This window comes from Pogona vitticeps, chromosome 1 (assembly GCF_051106095.1).
Source record: "Pogona vitticeps strain Pit_001003342236 chromosome 1, PviZW2.1, whole genome shotgun sequence".
Classification (NCBI taxonomy): domain Eukaryota; kingdom Metazoa; phylum Chordata; class Lepidosauria; order Squamata; family Agamidae; genus Pogona; species Pogona vitticeps.
Genome location: NC_135783.1, coordinates 298,605,532 through 298,623,360, shown reverse-complemented (window position 1 = coordinate 298,623,360; position 17,829 = coordinate 298,605,532). Strand labels below are relative to the sequence as shown.

At 43.5% G+C, this 17,829-nt stretch overlaps 1 protein-coding gene across 12 annotated transcripts in view; it reads right to left on the bottom strand.

Annotated features, from left to right (window-relative positions):
* RGS6 (regulator of G protein signaling 6) overlaps positions 1 to 17,829 on the bottom strand; it is a 338,372-nt gene that overhangs the window by 38,091 nt on the left and 282,452 nt on the right. For all 12 annotated transcript variants that reach the window (XR_013543809.1, XR_013543806.1, XM_078390822.1 and 9 more), the window contains exon 14: positions 16,999 to 17,124. Coding sequence is in view for 10 of the 12 variants with exons in the window: in XM_078390822.1 (XP_078246948.1) it covers positions 16,999 to 17,124 (126 nt within the window). In the remaining 2 variants the exon portion in view is untranslated. The remainder of the gene's footprint in view (positions 1 to 16,998; positions 17,125 to 17,829) is intronic.

The following is a 17,829-nucleotide window of genomic DNA, read 5'->3' as shown; positions in this document are numbered from 1 at the left end:
TCAGCCCAGTGCTCAAACCCATCTAGATCATTTTGAATTTTGTTTCTGCCTTCCAGAGTATTAGCTCTTCTACCCAATTTTGTGTGATATACAATACTGAGGCCATTCAGGCTGATCCTAACTCCCTCAGCAGTGTGGTTGATCTGGCCGTGGTCACTGCTGGTAGTGGTCACCTCTCTTCTGCCTGATTAGTTCAGTTTGATCCTGTGACACTGGGATAGCCCTCCAGGGCACTGGTAAGTTGCAGACCGACCTACTCCTCACTTAACCCTTGCCCTGGAAGGCTGATTAACACCACCAGCAAGGTTATGATTGATTGGGCCATGAACATTATACATGCCTCACTGAGGGAGGGATGCCTTCTCTCACTAGTAAAGGAGGCCATCATCTGGCCCATTATTAAATGACCTCATTTGGCGTTGGACAACCTTAACAACTACAGACCTATCGGCAATATTACTTTCATAATTGGCAAGGTAATTGAGCAGGTAGTGGCATGGCAGCTCCAGCAATACCTGGAAGATGAGAACTGTCTTGATCCATTCCAGTCTGGGTTTAGGTCACAATGGGGTACCAAGACTGCAGTGGTCGTGCTGCACAATGACATTTTAACAGAGGCCAATAGGGGAGGATCTTCCCTATTGGTGCTCCTTGATCTCTCAATGGCTTTTGGTACTATTAACCATGCTATCCTTCTGAACAGGCTGTCAGAGGTGGGGACTGGGGGACTGGCTCTTAGCTGGTTCCAGTCCTTCCTGGAGAGCCGTATTCAGAGAATCAAACTTGGGGATGAATCGTTGCCACCCTGGACTCTCAATTGTGGGCTGCCCCGGGGTCCTCAGTATTTCCAATGCTTTTTAATATCTACATGAAACCGCTGGGCGGGGACATCAGGAGATTTTGAGTAAGGCAACATCAGTATGCGGATGATAAGCAATTCTGTCTCTCCTTTTCTTTTTTTATAAACATTTTATTAGTTTTTCAATCTATCTACATTGTTTTGTGCTTGTCAAACATTGTGTTACATGCTTTGCTTACAATTATTTGTTTTTTACATTTCAGTGTCTTCCCGGTTATCCCCCCAAATTCCAAACATCTTTCAAAGATTCAAACCATTAATATACAAATGTTAATATATAATATGACTACTATCATAATATTACTCTCATATTATATAATATTCTCAAGGTCTTCTAATAACATTCTTATTGAAAGAAGTTCCAGATCCATGACCCAGCTTTATATCTTGTTTAGTTTACCTAAAATAAAAAACCACCATATTACATCTTTACCCTGATTAGGGCTCCCTTATTTCAATTTAATTCTTCTTTTTAATATTCAGAATATACCCTTTTACAGTTCCAGATGTTAAATATATACATGTTTTCAATATTAAGGGGCCCTTCCTTGTTTTCCCTTTTTTCATCTTTCTAGATAATTCCCTCTCTAATTTCTCTTTTCTCATTTAATATTTCTGTGTCTCTAAGCATTCTGCCATCTTTCATGTCCTTTGAAACCATTTTGTACATCTGTCCACTAACTCTTTATGTACGTGGTCTATCTTCAATGGGTCTTCCAGGCTTTTTTTGGTTAATTTCACTGTTTTTTTCCCTTTGTCTTCCCTTAGTACTCTCCTCTGGTCCAAGACTGATGTTTCTCTTAGATTAACTTCCTCCAGCTCCTGCTTTAATTGGCATACATCATCTGAGATACTCTCATTTCCTTCTTTGTTGTTCCCTGTTGCTTGCGGACTATAGTTCTTCTGATGTTGACTGGATAGTTTTGTCTCTTGATAATGAGATCTCACTATTTCTAGTATTGTTTGAAGGGTAGATTTTATTCCATTCCAAAATTGTCCTTGTTGTGCCATTCTGTTTCAGCTGCCCAAATGCTTATAAACAGATATTCAAAGTTTCCAGAGTCATTTCAAAAAGTCCGCTTTGGCTAAATAGGCCTGAACCAAATTTGAACCCTCAAAATACCAGGGTAGGGTGCAATATTTGTATCCGCGGCCTGATGGCCTTAAAGGTCCACTTTAGGGTTAATTTTCCAGCCAGGCACAAAGAAAGTCAAAAGGAAATAACAGCAGAGTGTGCAAGGTCACCCCTCCTAGGCTCCATGCCAAGTGACTTCAGGTAGTCAAAACAGAGTCCAGATTTATCAAGTATATCTCACAGGAAAGTTTCTCAAGCTTCACAACGCCAAACTGTAATATTCTTGAAGTATATTTTTAAAAGTTATTTCCTTTCCATCAGCTATCCCTCTCACCAGATTTTTTGCCGCTTTATAGTTTCTGAGATAGACAGCAATTCTTTTTTACCATATATAGGAATTGTTTCCTCCAGGGGTAAGCAATTAGTTATAAAAATCTCACCCGATGGTAAACAGCGATGCCAGATGCTGATCGTTGCTTCTCTTAGCCGGCTGCCGACGACTTGCAAGCGAGCCCTTAAGCTGCTTGTTTTTGCCCGCTGGCTGATTAGGGAGTTTCCTGGATCAAATGGGGGTGGCCACCGCCACCCTGTGATCAACAGGCTTCCCCCCCAGTTCACCACCCCTCCAGGGTGGTTCCGACACCCTATGGTGTCCCAAACAAGGTCAGAATTCAGCCTGGGGGACAGAGCTCTGTCCTCCTGCTGCTGTCTCGTCGTGACGTCAAGCTGGTCTCCTGTCTCTCCTTTTCTACCTCTGCAGTGGATGCAGTCCAGAATCTTGAGTGCTCCTGGAGTTGGTCTTGGAATGGACCAACTCCAGGAGCATTTTGCTCCTGGTGTACTCCTTCGATAGGCTGTGGGGGGGGGGGAAGAAATGTTCCCTGGACTGGATGGTGTTGTCCTTATCGTCAGGGATCAAGTTCATAATCTGGGTGTGCTCATAGACTTGGCTCTGTCTTGGGATTCTCAGGTTGCTACTGTGTCCAGAGCTGCCTTCATTCAGTTGAGGTGTATCTGCCCCTTCCTAGATCAGGAGTCCCTCAGGACACTCGTGCATGAATTTGTCTCTTTGTGCATCAACTGCTGCAGTGCTCTCTACATGGGGCTTCCCTTGGATTTGATCCCAAGATTTCAATGGATCCAGAATGTGGCAGCCAGACTGATGACTGGTGTGAACAGGTTCGACCACATCTCCCCAATCTTGGCTCACCTGCACTGGTTACCTGTTTTCTCATGGATCAGATTCAAGGTTTTTATTATCACCTATAAACCTCTTCACGGTTTGGGATCACGTTACCTGTCAGAACACCCAACCCACCAAGTCCTCCCAGGAGATGATTCTCTGGGTAGCCACTCCAAGGGAGGCCAAGAAATCCTCTACTAGAGGTAGGGTGTTCTTTGCTCCAATGCTATGGAACCAATTGTCCGTGGAACTGCACCTGGCTCCACCCCTCCCCTCTTTTAAAAGATCTTTGAAAACACTGGTTTACAGAGAGGCCTTTTCTGGCAATCCTGCATGACCTGTTCCTTGCTGCTCTATATAGTTATATGCCTGTGCTGTATTTGATTTTATATTTCCACTACTTGATGTGTTATTTTGTTGTTTTTATTTACATTTATTGTTTTAGCTGATTGTAAACCACCCAGAGTAGTGTTTTTGCACTAATGGGGTGGTATACAGATTTAATAAATAAATAAATAAATAGTTTCTGCAAACATCACACAAATTAAATCTATGATAACTGCTGTCTTTCTACATGGAATATTTTTTTTAAAATGCACACGCTGTGGATGAATTGTTGGCATCTTTCTGAGCACTCAGTCTGTCCTTTCATGCCTGCTCTGTATGAGTCTAATTAGTTTCACAACAGGAAATGTAATGAGCGACATTTGTGCAAATTGCAGAAATCATGAGGGAAAAAATGACTCTGCTTGATGTCTTTCTGAGAACTCTTGCAGGGGGTAGAAGAACCCTCAAGAATATATTCGTGAAGGCTTTCACAGCCGGGATCTAATGGTTGTTGTGGGGTTTTCGGGCTCTTTGGCCGTGTTCTGAAGGTTGTTCTTCCTAACGTTTCGCCAGTCTCTGTGGCCGGCATCTTCAGAGGACAGCACTCTGTGCTCTGGGGTAGTTGGCTTGGGAGTGCTGTCCTCTGAAGGTGCCGGCCACAGAGACTGGCAAAACGTTAGAAAGAACAACCCTCAGAACACAGCCAAAGAGCCCAAAAAACCCACAACAACCAACCCTCAAGAAGTTGCCTCACTATGTTGAGATAGCCCGTCTCAACCATAAACCAAACAATGGTGAAATTTCTTCCTGTTGCTAATGAGGAACTGTTCTTCCTGGTGCTTCCTTCTTCTGCAGTCCCTTGTCTCTCCTCAAAAAAACAACAACAAAAAAAACCCTGCTCTGGCATCTGGGGGACCCTCCAGAGCAGCACAAGAGAACATACAAAACTCTGCCAGTGATTATCAGTTTCCTGTCTTTCCTTTACTGGATAACCTGCACTAGATTCAAGTACTGTACCTTCCTTATGAATCAAAGAAGCACTTTTGTTCACACAGTGATCCATCTGGCTCCAACCCAGTAAAATGCATGGTTATTTATGACAGAGTATCTTAGAATACGTTACAGAAGCCCTGGAAAATTTAATGGAAAAATCTTCAATTAAAAAAACCCCAAAAAGTACATAGGACACCACTAGAACCCATATTCATTAAGCACAGGCATGTGTATTCTCAGCTTGCCAGAAGGCAATTCTTGCATATTATGTACCATCTGCTGTTTTTCTGTCCATGTGTGTCAAAATTTGGAAGTGATTTCCAAGTCATTTCAGTGCTGGCTGGTGAGAGGGGAATCCCAAGAGTTGTGGTTTGAAAAAGGGAAGTTTTCTATACCAAGTTTACTCTGCCACATTGTTGATACGTGCATCCGACTGAATTAGTACAGTATGTGCTGTCAGCAGCTGACACAGACAAAGCTTGCCTTTTTATATTACTGGTTCTCAATACCACATACTAATGCAACGGGAAGTGTATGCATTAATGCTCAGTATGGGTTTCACCCATAAATTAAACTAAACATTTGAAGGGCAGAAAAGCGGTTTTCCTATAGTCAAGGAAGTGTTTATACCCGCAATTTGCACAAAGTGTTACTGACACAAAATAATCAGATATAATATTGTATTATCATTGTCAGAACTTTCCACATTTAATTTACCCATGAACTGGTTTTATGGCTCATACCTCGCTCAGGTATTGCATATACACCTGAAATGCTATGTAGTATCTTGTATCAAGTAGTGTGGGCTCTTGTCCACAAAATCTTATGACATTAAAAACATGCTAGTTTTTAAGGTTTTTAAAGCAATCACTGTTTTTGTTCCAGTGGAAAAAAATCTGGATACAAAGGCCAAAATCCTACTGCTGATTTATGCGCACACAAAGAAAACTGTGGAAGTCTTGGCGGCAAACTGCTGTGCATTAACAAGGTACTGGCTGCGTTCTTGGGTCTGCACCATGGCACCTTCTAATTGGATTGAATGGAGGATGTTCCACATGCACAACCTGTGGTTCAGCACTGAGCAATGTCTCTCTCCTGGGGCATTTTCTATGGAGGCGGTGCCAGGGGCTGGTCCAATTGCCTCTCGCTTCTCACAGAGCTCAGAAAAGCTATTCTGTAAAGTCACAGAATCCTGGACCCAGTTTAGCTATAGCTATGCCACCTTTGGGATTAGGGGAGTGATACTCTACAAAGTTAGTTTTCTAGGTTCTGCTTCCTTGTAAAAGAATTATGGGATGGGGAGGAAGAAAGTCACTACACGAAAACATTCTCCTCCCCTCGCTGCCTTTGCTACCACTTGGAAATACTAAATTTGGGAGGTGCACAGTGGGCTACGGGGGGGGGGCGGAGAAGTCCCTCTCCCTTTTTCCTCAGCAGATGTTATCCATTGGATTTAGGTGGAAATTACAATTATATATATCATCAGCCCTGGACAACCAGAAATGATTTGAGATTTCTATGCTGTCTGCACCTAGATGGTAGTATTTTCAAGAATGGCTTGATAAATGTATGGTTTCAAAGAGCAATCCATTGATTCGAAGAGCTAATCACCTGAGCCCCTCCTTATTGTTGGATGGATTGAGTATTTCTCTAGCCTAGTTTAACGCAGAACTTGAATCCTGTTGTTACTAATAGACAAATATAGTTATCACTCCCCTTCAGGTTGCAGATTTCTCTCTCTCCATACGCAGACCTATATATCTCTACCTATCTCTCTCTCTCTGCACTGCTAACTCTCTGTTCTCAAACAAACTCTTAACCAAGCAAGTGGCATTAAAGCCATCTGTGACAAGCTGTGGTGGGCTGTGCCCACAGTTGCCTTTCAAAAACCGCCTGCAGTTTGTTTGACCATCCATTCCCATTCTCCTCCTCCATAGCCATGGCAACTAAAATGAAAGAGCAAAGCTGAGAAGCAGTTCAAAGCAGGAAAGACAGTAGTGATCATCTGGTACCCAGCCTGCTCCCGGGATCCACAGTTTCCATAAGGTCTACAGGAGTACTTGAAATCCTTAGATGAAACAATGGCCTCATAACTTATTCCAGCCTAAGTATACCAATTACACAAGTTCTTTCCTTGACTAAATTACAGGATGGGAGTGTAATGGGAACCTGTACAAAAAGGAGGGTATTAAATATGAGCCTTCTAGAAGGTGGTGTTTGCTTTGTGAACAGGATAAAGAGTAAAAATGGCAGCTCAAGATAGTAGCAGGTGCTGAAACAGGACAAAGCTGATCTGCTCTTAGAAGGGTTGATCTATTCCATGAAGGCAGCAGAGCTTCAGGAAAAGGAGGCATTATCAGAGGGGGGAGAAAAAAATCAGGATTGCATTCTCATTCCAGCGGTGGTGACAAGGACAGGCAGGATACTCATGTTACACCAAGGGCAAAAGGCATTGCTGTGGCTTACAGCAATTGAGACAAAGAGGAGGACACAGACTTGAAATAAGCAGCCACAAGGACAGCACTTAAAAAAAGTAAAGAAACAGTGCAAGTTGGGAAGGGTCTTGGAGGAAGAAATAAAGATGGGTTTAAAAATATAATTGCAACAAGAACAACTCAAGGTTGAGAGATAACCAATCAAATATCACGCTGACTGTTGCCAACAACAGTTCTTAGAAGACAAGGCCTGGGCTGAAAGATGCTCTCTTACCAAGGCACTTGGCCCAATTTTTAAAATTATCACCCTAGATCTAGACTAGGAATGGACAACAGGGACTTTTCAGATGTTGGCTTTCATCTCTCAGCATTGCTAGCTTGTATAAATTATTTTAAGAAGGATTCAGACAAATTGGAACAAGTTCAAAGGAAGGCAACAAGGATGATTGGGGTGTGTGTGGAGGAAACCAAGGCCTATAAGGAAAGACTGAAAAAAACCTGGGCATGTTCAGCCTTGAGAAAAGAAGATAGAGGGGAGATGTGATAACACTTTTTAAATACTTGAAAGGCTGCCAATACAGAGAAGGGTCAGGGTCTGTTCTTGATCATCCCAGAGTGCAGGACATGTACCATCGGACTCAAGTTCAGGAAGCCAAATTTCAGTTGAATATCAGGAAAAAAAACATCCTAATTATTAGAGCAGTATGGCAATAGAACCAATTACCTCAAGAAGTAGTGAGTGCTTCAACTCTGGATGCATTAAAAAACTTTAGACAATGACCTGGCAGATATTCTTTGATTTGTATTCCTGTGTTGAGGGAGGGGGTTGGACTCAATGCCCTTATTGGTCCCTTCCAACTTCATTATTCTATGATTCTAAGAGGAATCCACAAGAAGAACTGAAGTGTTCCATTTCTGTGTGGTTTCAAGAAGGCCGATCTGAAAGATGAGCCAGACTGTACTAGTTCCTACCTAATGGTTCTATACCCCTCTTACTACAGTATTTACTCAAGTGCTCTTCTCTCTCTTCACAGACTACCAGGAAGTGAAATGTGTCACTATACCTGGACAAAATAGTATGTTAACTGCAGCTTACAACAGTTTAAACTACAATCTTATACAAGGATTAATGCTGCCCTTCCAAATAATGAGAAATCCTACAAAACGCACTTCCTGTGACCAGCTTCAGCAATATATCAAACGATCACAGTAAAAAAAAAAAGAACATTAATGGCATTTATACTCCAATCTTCGAGCCGTTTAGGACAGTTTACATATGGTTCCCAGCTGGGTATTACATAGCTTCAGATTACTGTATGGAACAGAAATACATTTGTGGCTCATTGGGAAAAGATCACCCCTGCTTGGAGCATTTTCTCATCAAATAACACTGATACCTTTTGTTGTTGTTGTCTTGGACATGTAAGCTGTAAATACCATTAATACAGAATAATAAGTAAAACAGAACTGTTTTTATAAATCAAAATCTTACTATAGGTCTTAGCAGGGTTTGAGGGTTATAGACATCTAAGTACAGTTAGATTGCTATTCTGACCAGTCCACTCAGGACCCTTCGCAACACTGCATCTTATGCTTACCCCCAAAGGGTGAAAACACAGCACACTGAGGAATTCTAAAGGGCTTGAGATGCTTTTCATGGTTTCATCCATAATCAGTAATCCTGAATCTTCTAGTATAACTTACAAATAAATTTACAATTCACCCACAGATTGGAGGTGGTGACATTTCTGCAAAAATCATGCTTTTGGTCCCATCCTACATTCCTGGGACACAGTTGTCCTTTCTGCATTAAGCAATGTCAAGACATTTTCACTTAAATTTAGAGAAAACAAGCATCTGCTGTGGAGCATCTGCACCCTCTAGTGGCCATGAGACAACAGCTGTGAATTTACGTCCATTCCTGGAAGCATCGACCTTCCTTCTTTTAAGTGCCACAGCTTAAAGGCTTTCAAACGGACACTCAGATTATCACAGAGTTTTGTATCGTCTATTATATAGTGTTCTGATGAAAGTGTCTGGTTAATAGCAAGTCTGGTCAATCTGTTTCTGATATTTCTGTTGGTTTTGACAATATTTGCTTGCAATGCGCTGCCTATTACCGGTTTCATATGGGTGATCATTTTAAATTAAATATACATTCTCTCTGTGTGACACTGCCTGCCAACATGGCTGCAGTTTTAAAAATTAATTATTTGGTATTTTTATGATTTCACACTAATTCTTTCTCACAGATAAATTAAAAAAACTGGGAAAATGACACTGGGACAGGATCAAAGTTTTCTTTGGTTTCAGTGACAGTATGTTGGCAGAACTGTCTCACATGTACCACTTGCTGTGTATTATAACTAACAACATCCACACCCTCCTGAGCTTTCTTGCATCAGTTTGGGGCTGAAACGGTGCATCTATTTCAAAAAGAATAATCATGAAAATACAAGAGTGTGGATGAACATGGTGTCCAGTGACACATCCTTACACTGGAGGATCTGTTCTTATACCTTCATTACTGCCCTTCCAAGTGCCTTTGCTGCAATCTCCATTTGGATTGATAACTGAACCAAAATAGATAAAACTTCTAACAATTTTCTCCTACAAAAAGTGGAAAAGAAACTCGAGGATTTGCTATCCTTGACTTGATTCTGACCAACAGAGATGACTTGGTGGGGAAAGTGGCAGTAAGGGGAACTCTAGGTGAGAGTGACTATGTCCTTCTAGAATTCTCACATCTGCTGGATTTTAAAAAAGCCAATTTTAATAATCTCAGAACAAGGATAAGTAAGGTCCCACGGCAGGAGATCCAAACAAGAAAAGGAGTCCAAGAAGGGTCGGAGCTTCTTAAAAAAGAAATTCTAAAGGCACAACTAAAAAGAATTCAAGCAAGAAAAAAGGTGAGAGGCAACAAAGAATGCCAGTGTGGCTTCACAAAAAAGGTCAAGGAGGACCTAAAAACCAAAAAAGACATGTACAGGAAATGGAAAGAAGGCCAGGCCACCAAGGATGAGTACAGACAAGGAGCAAGGAAATGCAGGGATGGCATTAGCAGGGCAAAAGCTGAGAATGAGCTGAGGTTAGCTAGAGACACTAAAAGCAATTCAAAAAGCATTCTTCAGGTATGCGAGTAGCAAAAGACAAACAAAAGACATGGTGAAAAAGCTCCGCAATGGAGATGGAAAAATGATAACAGGAAAAGAATAGGCAGAGGTGCTCAATTCCTATTTTAGTTTGGTCTTTTCCCATAAGAAAGACTATGAATTGTTGTTGTGGGTTTTTCAGGCTCTTTGGCCGTGTTCTGAAGGTTGTTCTTCCTAACGTTTCGCCAGTCTCTGTGGCCGGCATCTTCAGAGGACAGCAACCTGTGCTCTGAAGATGCCGGCCACAGAGACTGGTGAAAAGTTAGGAAGAACAACCTTCAGAACACGGCCAAAGAGCCTGAAAAACCCACAACAACCATTAGATCCCGGCCGTGAAAGCCTTCGTGAATACAAAGACTATGAACTTCCAAACAAATTGGAAGTGGGTGTTTGTGACTGGATTGCAGCTGGAGATAGATAAACAAATAGTCAAGAAATATTTGTCTTCCACTGCTAAGCTGGCCCCACTGGGCAATGAATGGTGTTTTGACAAGACTTTCCCTCATCAGCCACAATGGACCTGTCACGATTACTCCTTTGTTCTGTACCTCCACTAGCCTCAGCACAGCCTGGACATTTGCTAGCTATTCCTTATCTATTATCTATTCACATGTCCCATTTTGCCCTTGCTGTTCCCATAAATATTTACCAAGAGAGCAGATTCCACCAAATGATGGGGGAAATAATTTAATTTTGTCTAACACAACTCTTCTGAAACTGGCCTTTAGTTGAAGCTTCAAATGTACTGATAGGTGTCTTCAAGTGCTGCCACATTAGAGTTATGTGCCATATCCATAAAACAAACCACAGAAACTGTCATTTAGTGGTAAACTCAAGCCCTATTTTCTTTGAGGGTTGCCATCGTGAACCACACTGAGTGACACCTGGCTAAAAATCTGATCTTATCCTGATACCATAATAATAGAATCATCTAAATGTACTATCAAAGGCTGACTGATCATGCAGCCCCTCCGTCTTACGTAAGGTACCAAGGTACAGAGGCTATTCCCTGTCTTTAAAAAGCCCCTCTGAAGTGCTGAGGGAAGATGTTGCATCTGTGCAGCTGTTCTACCTTTGTTTTCATCCACCTTTCTTTCTGGACTGCTACTTTCAAGTCATGTATTATTTTCCTCATACAATTATATCTTTCATGGGAGTGTAACCACTCTGTAGAGTCCAGCACAGGGAATGTGTGGCCTTCCAAATGGGGAGGGCACTATAATTCTCATCACCCAGCTGGCAAGGCCAATGAAGGATGCTGAGATTTTAAAAATATTTTAAAAATTTTTATCCCGCCTTTCTCCTTACAAAGGACCCAAGGCGGTGTACAACATTTGGCGAGACCCATCCCACCTCTACTGAGTTGCCATTTAATGAATTCACCCTTGGGAACTGGATGCTTGCTTTCAACACAATTACTATTCTTGACTAGAGTTGATTCCCACACTGACACCCTACTTGGTTCCCTAATAACACTTGCAAAACAAGATGTTGTTAAGTTAAACTCTGTTTTCTCATTAACCTCAAGGTTAGAATAGGGCTTTGGTTTCTGGAAAATTTTCACACTTTGTAAATGAAACCTCTGCTGTCTCCACAGTTCCCTCTCCCATCTTTTCTTTCTTGCTTGCTTAATGAATCCTCCTCTTTGATATTATCCATCTTCTTTCTCACCCTTCCTCTTGCAAACTGCATGCCAGTCACTCCTTTCCAACCTCCCCTTCTTCCCACTTCTCCCTCACACCTCTGCTCTGTTTCTTGCCAACCTCTGTTGCCTTCTCTCTCTCATCTTGCCGTTGCACTTGGTGATATAAATACATCTGTTTACAGCACAGGCCACGTATGAATAGTGAGTTGTAGAGTAAGGTAAAGGTAAAGGTTCCCCTTGACAATTTTTTTTTGTCCAGTCGTCTTCGACTCTAGGGGGCGGTGCTCATCCCCGTTTCCAAGCCACAGAGCCAGCGTTTTGTCCGAAGACAATCTTCCGTGGTCACATGGCCAGTGCGACTTAGACACGGAACGCTGTTACCTTCCCACCGAAGTGGTCCCTATTTATCTACTCGCATTTGCATGCTTTCGAACCACTAGGTTGGCAGGAGCTGGGACAAGTGACAGGCGCTCACTCCATCGCATGGATTCGATCTTACGACTGCTTGGTCTTCTGACCCTGCAGCACAGGCTTCTGCGGTTTAGCCCGCAGCACCACCACGTCCCTGAGTTGTAGAGTAGATTGTTGTAAATCAAGGGTTCCCTGTCAGCAGCAAGCAATCATTCTGCTTATGCAGTGTGGAATACGGACACTTGAACATGTTCATCATAAAGCCTCACACCATGATCAGTGAGACAGAGGAAACCTAACTGCTACCCTTAACTACAGGTAGTTAACTATATCACACTAGTGTTCACACAGCCAGTAGCAGAATTATGTGATTCTATCTGTGTATTTTAGTACTGAAACTAAAAATTTTAGAATGCGGGGGATGGATGAGCATCACTTCATTTGAAACTATAACTCTTAACTCTATCAAATATTTATTGTTCCATTTGCAGCTTATTCATATAAATATATTTTAGACTATGAAACTGGCTGTATCAAGATATTCAACAATATTCTAGTCCTCCTGCCACATGGAAAGATAAAAGCCTTAAAATATCAATAAATTTCAATAAATTTTCCAACTTTTCCCTTTTGGAATCCCTTTCATCATCCCAGAGTCAGTGATTTTTGACAATTAAATATTCCTTCTCCATGTGGCCGCCTAATGACTTCCCGATGATGAAAGAGATTCTACCGAAACCTCAGGACCTTTGGGGAAGAAATGGGAAATGTTTTATTTCCCCAAAAAGTGTGCAGCTGATTACTTTATCAGCCTTAATCTATGTAAATTACAGAACAGGGTTTCGGCCTGCATGTAACAGTTCATTTTAAATCCCCATGTGATTCCTTGCCTTCAGGTGAAAGCAAAATAAAGAGCTATCCCCTCCCCCCTTGTTTCCAAAATTTGTACAAAATTTGTCCTTTTCCCTTTGGGAAGCCAAGCCCACACGCAAGCACATACAGGCTGGCTGAATGACAAGAAAGTCTCAACGGGACTGGAAGATGGTGGTTTGGATGTGGAGGGGCTGGTCGTGACCCCATTGTCATGGTCAGACCACTTCCTGGTCAAGTTCAGTCTATTAGCGTCTTCTTCCCTCTGCAAGGGTGGGGGATCTATTAAGATGATCCGCCCTCGGAGACTAATGGATCCAGATGGATTCCTGAATGCTCTGGGGGATTATCCGTCTGATATGGTCGGCGCTCCTGTCGAAGCTCAGGTCACCCTATGGAATAGGGAGATGACCCGGGCAGTTGACACGATTGCGCCTAAGCGTCCTCTCCCTGCTCGCCGAGCCCAGACAGCTCCTTGGTATACTTCTGAACTGCGGGCGATGAAGCGAGAGGGGAGACGGCTGGAGCGCAGGTGGAGGAAATCCCGCTGGGAGTCCGATCGAACACGACTTAGAGCCCATTATCGGGCCTATTTCGTGGCAATACGGCTGGCGAAACGGCAATATTTCTCCAGCCGTATTGCTTCCTCAGAATGTCGTCCAGCAGAGCTGTTTCGGGTGGTCCGGGATCTTCTTCAACCGGGAAATCCGGTGGAGGTCCCGGACTGCTCATCAGCTCGCTGTGATGAGTTTGCTATACATTTTGAGGGAAAAATCGCTCAGATTCGCAGTGGGTTGGACTCCACAGTTACTGCAGAATCAGAGGATGTGTCCAGTGCGCCGTGCTTAGGTCCAGTATTAATGGATGAGTTTCAATTGTTGAGACCTGATGATGTGGACAGGGTGCTTGGATCTGTCCGTTCTACCACCACTCCGCTCGACCCTTGCCCATCCTGGCTAATTGGAAGATCAGCCAGGGGGGTTCGCACTTGGGTCCAGGAGGCCGTGAATGCCTCTCTGAGAGAGGGAGTGGTCCCTACCGCCTTGAAAGAGGCGGTGATTCGACCACTCCTTAAAAAGCCTAACCTGGACCCAATGCTGGTGGTCAACTACCGACCAGTGGCGAACCTCCCTTACTTGGGCAAGGTGTTGGAGCGGGTTGTGGCCGGGCAACTCCAGGCGCTGCTGGATGAAACGGATTTTCTGGATCCATTTCAATCGGGTTTCAGGCCGGGTTTTGGTACAGAGACTGCCTTGGTCGCCCTGTACGATGACCTTTGCCGGGAGAGAGACAGGGGGAGTGTGACCCTGTTGATACTCCTGGACCTCTCAGCGGCTTTCGACACCATCGACCATGGTGTCCTTCTGGATAGGCTGGCTGGGTTGGGAGTTGGGGGCACTGTTTTACAGTGGTTCCGCTCCTTCCTGGCTGACCGTGTCCAGAGGGTGGTGCTGGGGGACAGTTGCTCTGCCCCATGGCAGTTATGTCATGGGGTTCCTCAGGGCTCAATACTGTCCCCCATGCTGTTCAACATCTACATGAAACCGCTGGGAGAGGTCATCAGGAGGTTTGGGCTGAGGAGTCAGCAATATGCTGACGATACTCAGCTCTACCTCTCGTTTTCCACCAATCCAGGTGAGGCAGTTTCTGTGCTGAACTCGTGTCTGGACCTGATAATGGACTGGATGAGGGTTAATAAATTGAAACTCAATCCAGACAAGACGGAAGTGCTGTTAGTGGGTGCTTCGCCGGACAGGCTGGAGGGCCATTTCCCCGCCCTGAATGGGGTTACACTCCCCCTAAGGGACAGGGTCCGCAGCTTGGGGGTGCTCCTGGACCCCAGTCTAACACTGGAAGCCCAGGTGGACTCGGTGGCCAGGGGCGCCTTCCTTCAGCTGCGGAAATTATACCAGCTACGGCCCTACCTGGACGAGCGGAGTCTCATGACAGTCACACATGCACTGGTAACATCCCGCATAGATTACTGCAATGCGCTTTACGTGGGGCTGCCTTTGAAGACGGTCCGGCGATTGCAACTGGTCCAGAATCGAGCTGCGCGGCTGGTGAGTGGTGCAGCTGCCACGGAACATATCAAGCCGATTCTGTATAAGTTACATTGGCTACCAGTTGCTGCCCGGGCCCAATTCAAAGTGCTTGTTTTGACATATAAAGCCCTAAACGGCTTGGGCCCTGGATACCTGAAGGACCGCCTCCTTCCATATGAACCTACCCGGCAGTTAAGATCTAGCCAGGGGGCCCTTTTGAAAGAGCCGTCCCTTAAGGAGGTAAGAGGGACGGCTTGTAGACAAAGGGCCTTTTCGGCAGCTGCCCCCAGACTATGGAATGCCCTCCCGACTGAGATTCGTCTGGCGCCGACGCTGATGACATTTCGGCGCCAGGTCAAAACCTTCCTGTTCCAGAAGGCTTTTAATTGAAATTATATTAGCTGTGGGTCTGATGGCAATTTTAATTGTATTTTAATTGTATTTTAATTATTTTATCTTTTGCTATATTGAATTTTAATTATTGTAAGCCGCCCAGAGACCTCTGGGTAGTTTGGGCGGCATATAAATTGAATAAATAAATAAATAAATAAATAAATAACCAAACCAGTGCTTCAAATTCTTTTTAAAAAGGCAATAATTGCACTCAGTTCTGGCAACCTCCACTATTTATACAATTGCATCAACTGCATAATTCTGTGCAACCAATGAGCCATTTCACCCCAAACTTTGTTCTCACGAATGTAGGAACTGTATTGAGAATGACAGGGAATTGCTTGCCATTCCTGCAGGGGAGGAGAAGAATATTGCAGTCCTTTTACATGCATGGGTAAGATAGGTGAAGATATACCTATCTATCTCATACAAACAGCTACAGGCAAGAACACTGAATAAACAAGAAATACGATAAAAGAAGAGAGATGAAAGGAGTTGAGCAAGACAATCAAAATGGTTGGTAGAGCAACAACTATGCAAGGTCCCTTCTACTGGAAAGAAGGCACACGGTATGCATCCTTCCCCTATTGCCTCTGCAAAGGAGTCACTGGAAAACCTGCAGTCAGCCACTGCAAACTGCTGGGCTGTGAATCTCCTATGGAGACAACAATAAAGGAGGCATGGCACAGAAAATCAATAGAGAAATGGTCTGTCTCAGGACTGTGGTACCTGGGTTCATGAGCGGAATGCTGTATCGAGAGTGTAAGAAGAATAAACAGCCTGTTAAATTGCTGTTTCAGCTGTATTTGCCTGTGGCCACCATCCAGGCCAAAGAGATGTGGCACTTAAGCATTTCTGTCAGACTTAAATGTGCTTATGTGCTCAAATGCGGTTGTGGGCAAAGTCCGTCCTCGCACTCCCAGCAACTTCTTTAACAAGACAAAAGCACATGAGATTCTTTATGAAAACAATTCACAAAGAATTAAATTGTAGACTGGACAGATTGAAGTCCTTTGGATTTTTTTTTTATTCAACCATCTTGTCAGGTAATCTGAAAACATATTTAGGAATAAAACCTTTACAAGATAATAGATGAAGGATGCAAGAGGACTTACCTGTTAATCATTAATGCGGTGACAAACTTATCATGGGGAGGTTTCCTACTGCCTTACTGTCAGATAATGATATAACATAGAATACCAGTGTGGGACGACAATATGAATCCTCAGATCCTCACATGATTATTGTAATCATCATTGTCCACAATGAAGTATCTCTGACTCTATGGGCTAGACCAGGTGAAATCCAACACCATTGTACCACCTATGGAGGCCGATTACCTTGACTGTAACCTCCTCCCGAGAGGCAATGTAAGTGTAGTGGCTAGGACTCATGAGATCTGAGTTCAAGTCCCTGCTCAGCCAATTCCGTGAGGGTGGCAGTGAGAAACCACTCCTTGAATACCGCATATATTCTGGAAAACATCTTATGGGCAGAAGCAACTTGACAGGACAGAACAAAAAATCATTCTCCATTATCATCAGTGAACTCCTCCTGAGTGCTGTAACTTTGCGAGCATTAGAAATCGAGCTTATTTGAAGAGACCTTACCTGAGGTTTTCAGAACTGAATTCGGATTCCAAAAACCGAAGAAACTGTTCCCGTCCCACTGGATCTTTCAATATTTCATCTATAGAAAAGCCCCACCTTTTCACTCGATGTTGAGAAGGTTCTTTGCTGTGAAAAGGTTACAGAGAAAAACAGAAGTATCAGCTTATGTTTCCTTGTTGAATTTTCAAACACTGGTCTATGACATTTCAGTTCAAAAATGTCACCAAAGACTTGTAGTGACAATTTAAATATAATAATAATCTCAGGACTGCAGAACTGGAAGGGACTCTCTGGATCATCAAGTCCAGCTCCCGTTCAGGAGGCACAGCAGGAGATCAAACCCCCAACCTCTGGCTCTGCAGCCAGAGACCAAAACCACAGAGCTATCCAGCAGTTATTAAACTGGAGAAAACCTCACGTCCCATTGATTTCAGAGAGCAGACAAATCTGTATGCATATAAACAGGGCCTTTGTTAGTCTGTCAAAACATCAGGGGAAAGGGAGGCTAGGTGGTGCTTATGGCTACAACACTGTTATATATTATGGCTTGGATTCAGGGTAGAACAGAAAAGTCTTTGCTCCCACAGAGTCTCTCTACAATGGAACGTCCCAGTTCTCCTTTTGACTGTAACTCCTTGCAGGAGGTGAAGTGACAAGACCAGATGGGCAGGATATAAATAAAATAAAATAAAATAAATAACCTCTTCCCTTCAATCAGAGTATGCATGGGCAGAACGTCGACAGGATCTTTGGATCCAAACTTATATACATACAGTGGTGCCTCGCTTAGCGATTGCTCCGTTGAGCGATGAAATCGCTTAGCGATGCGGT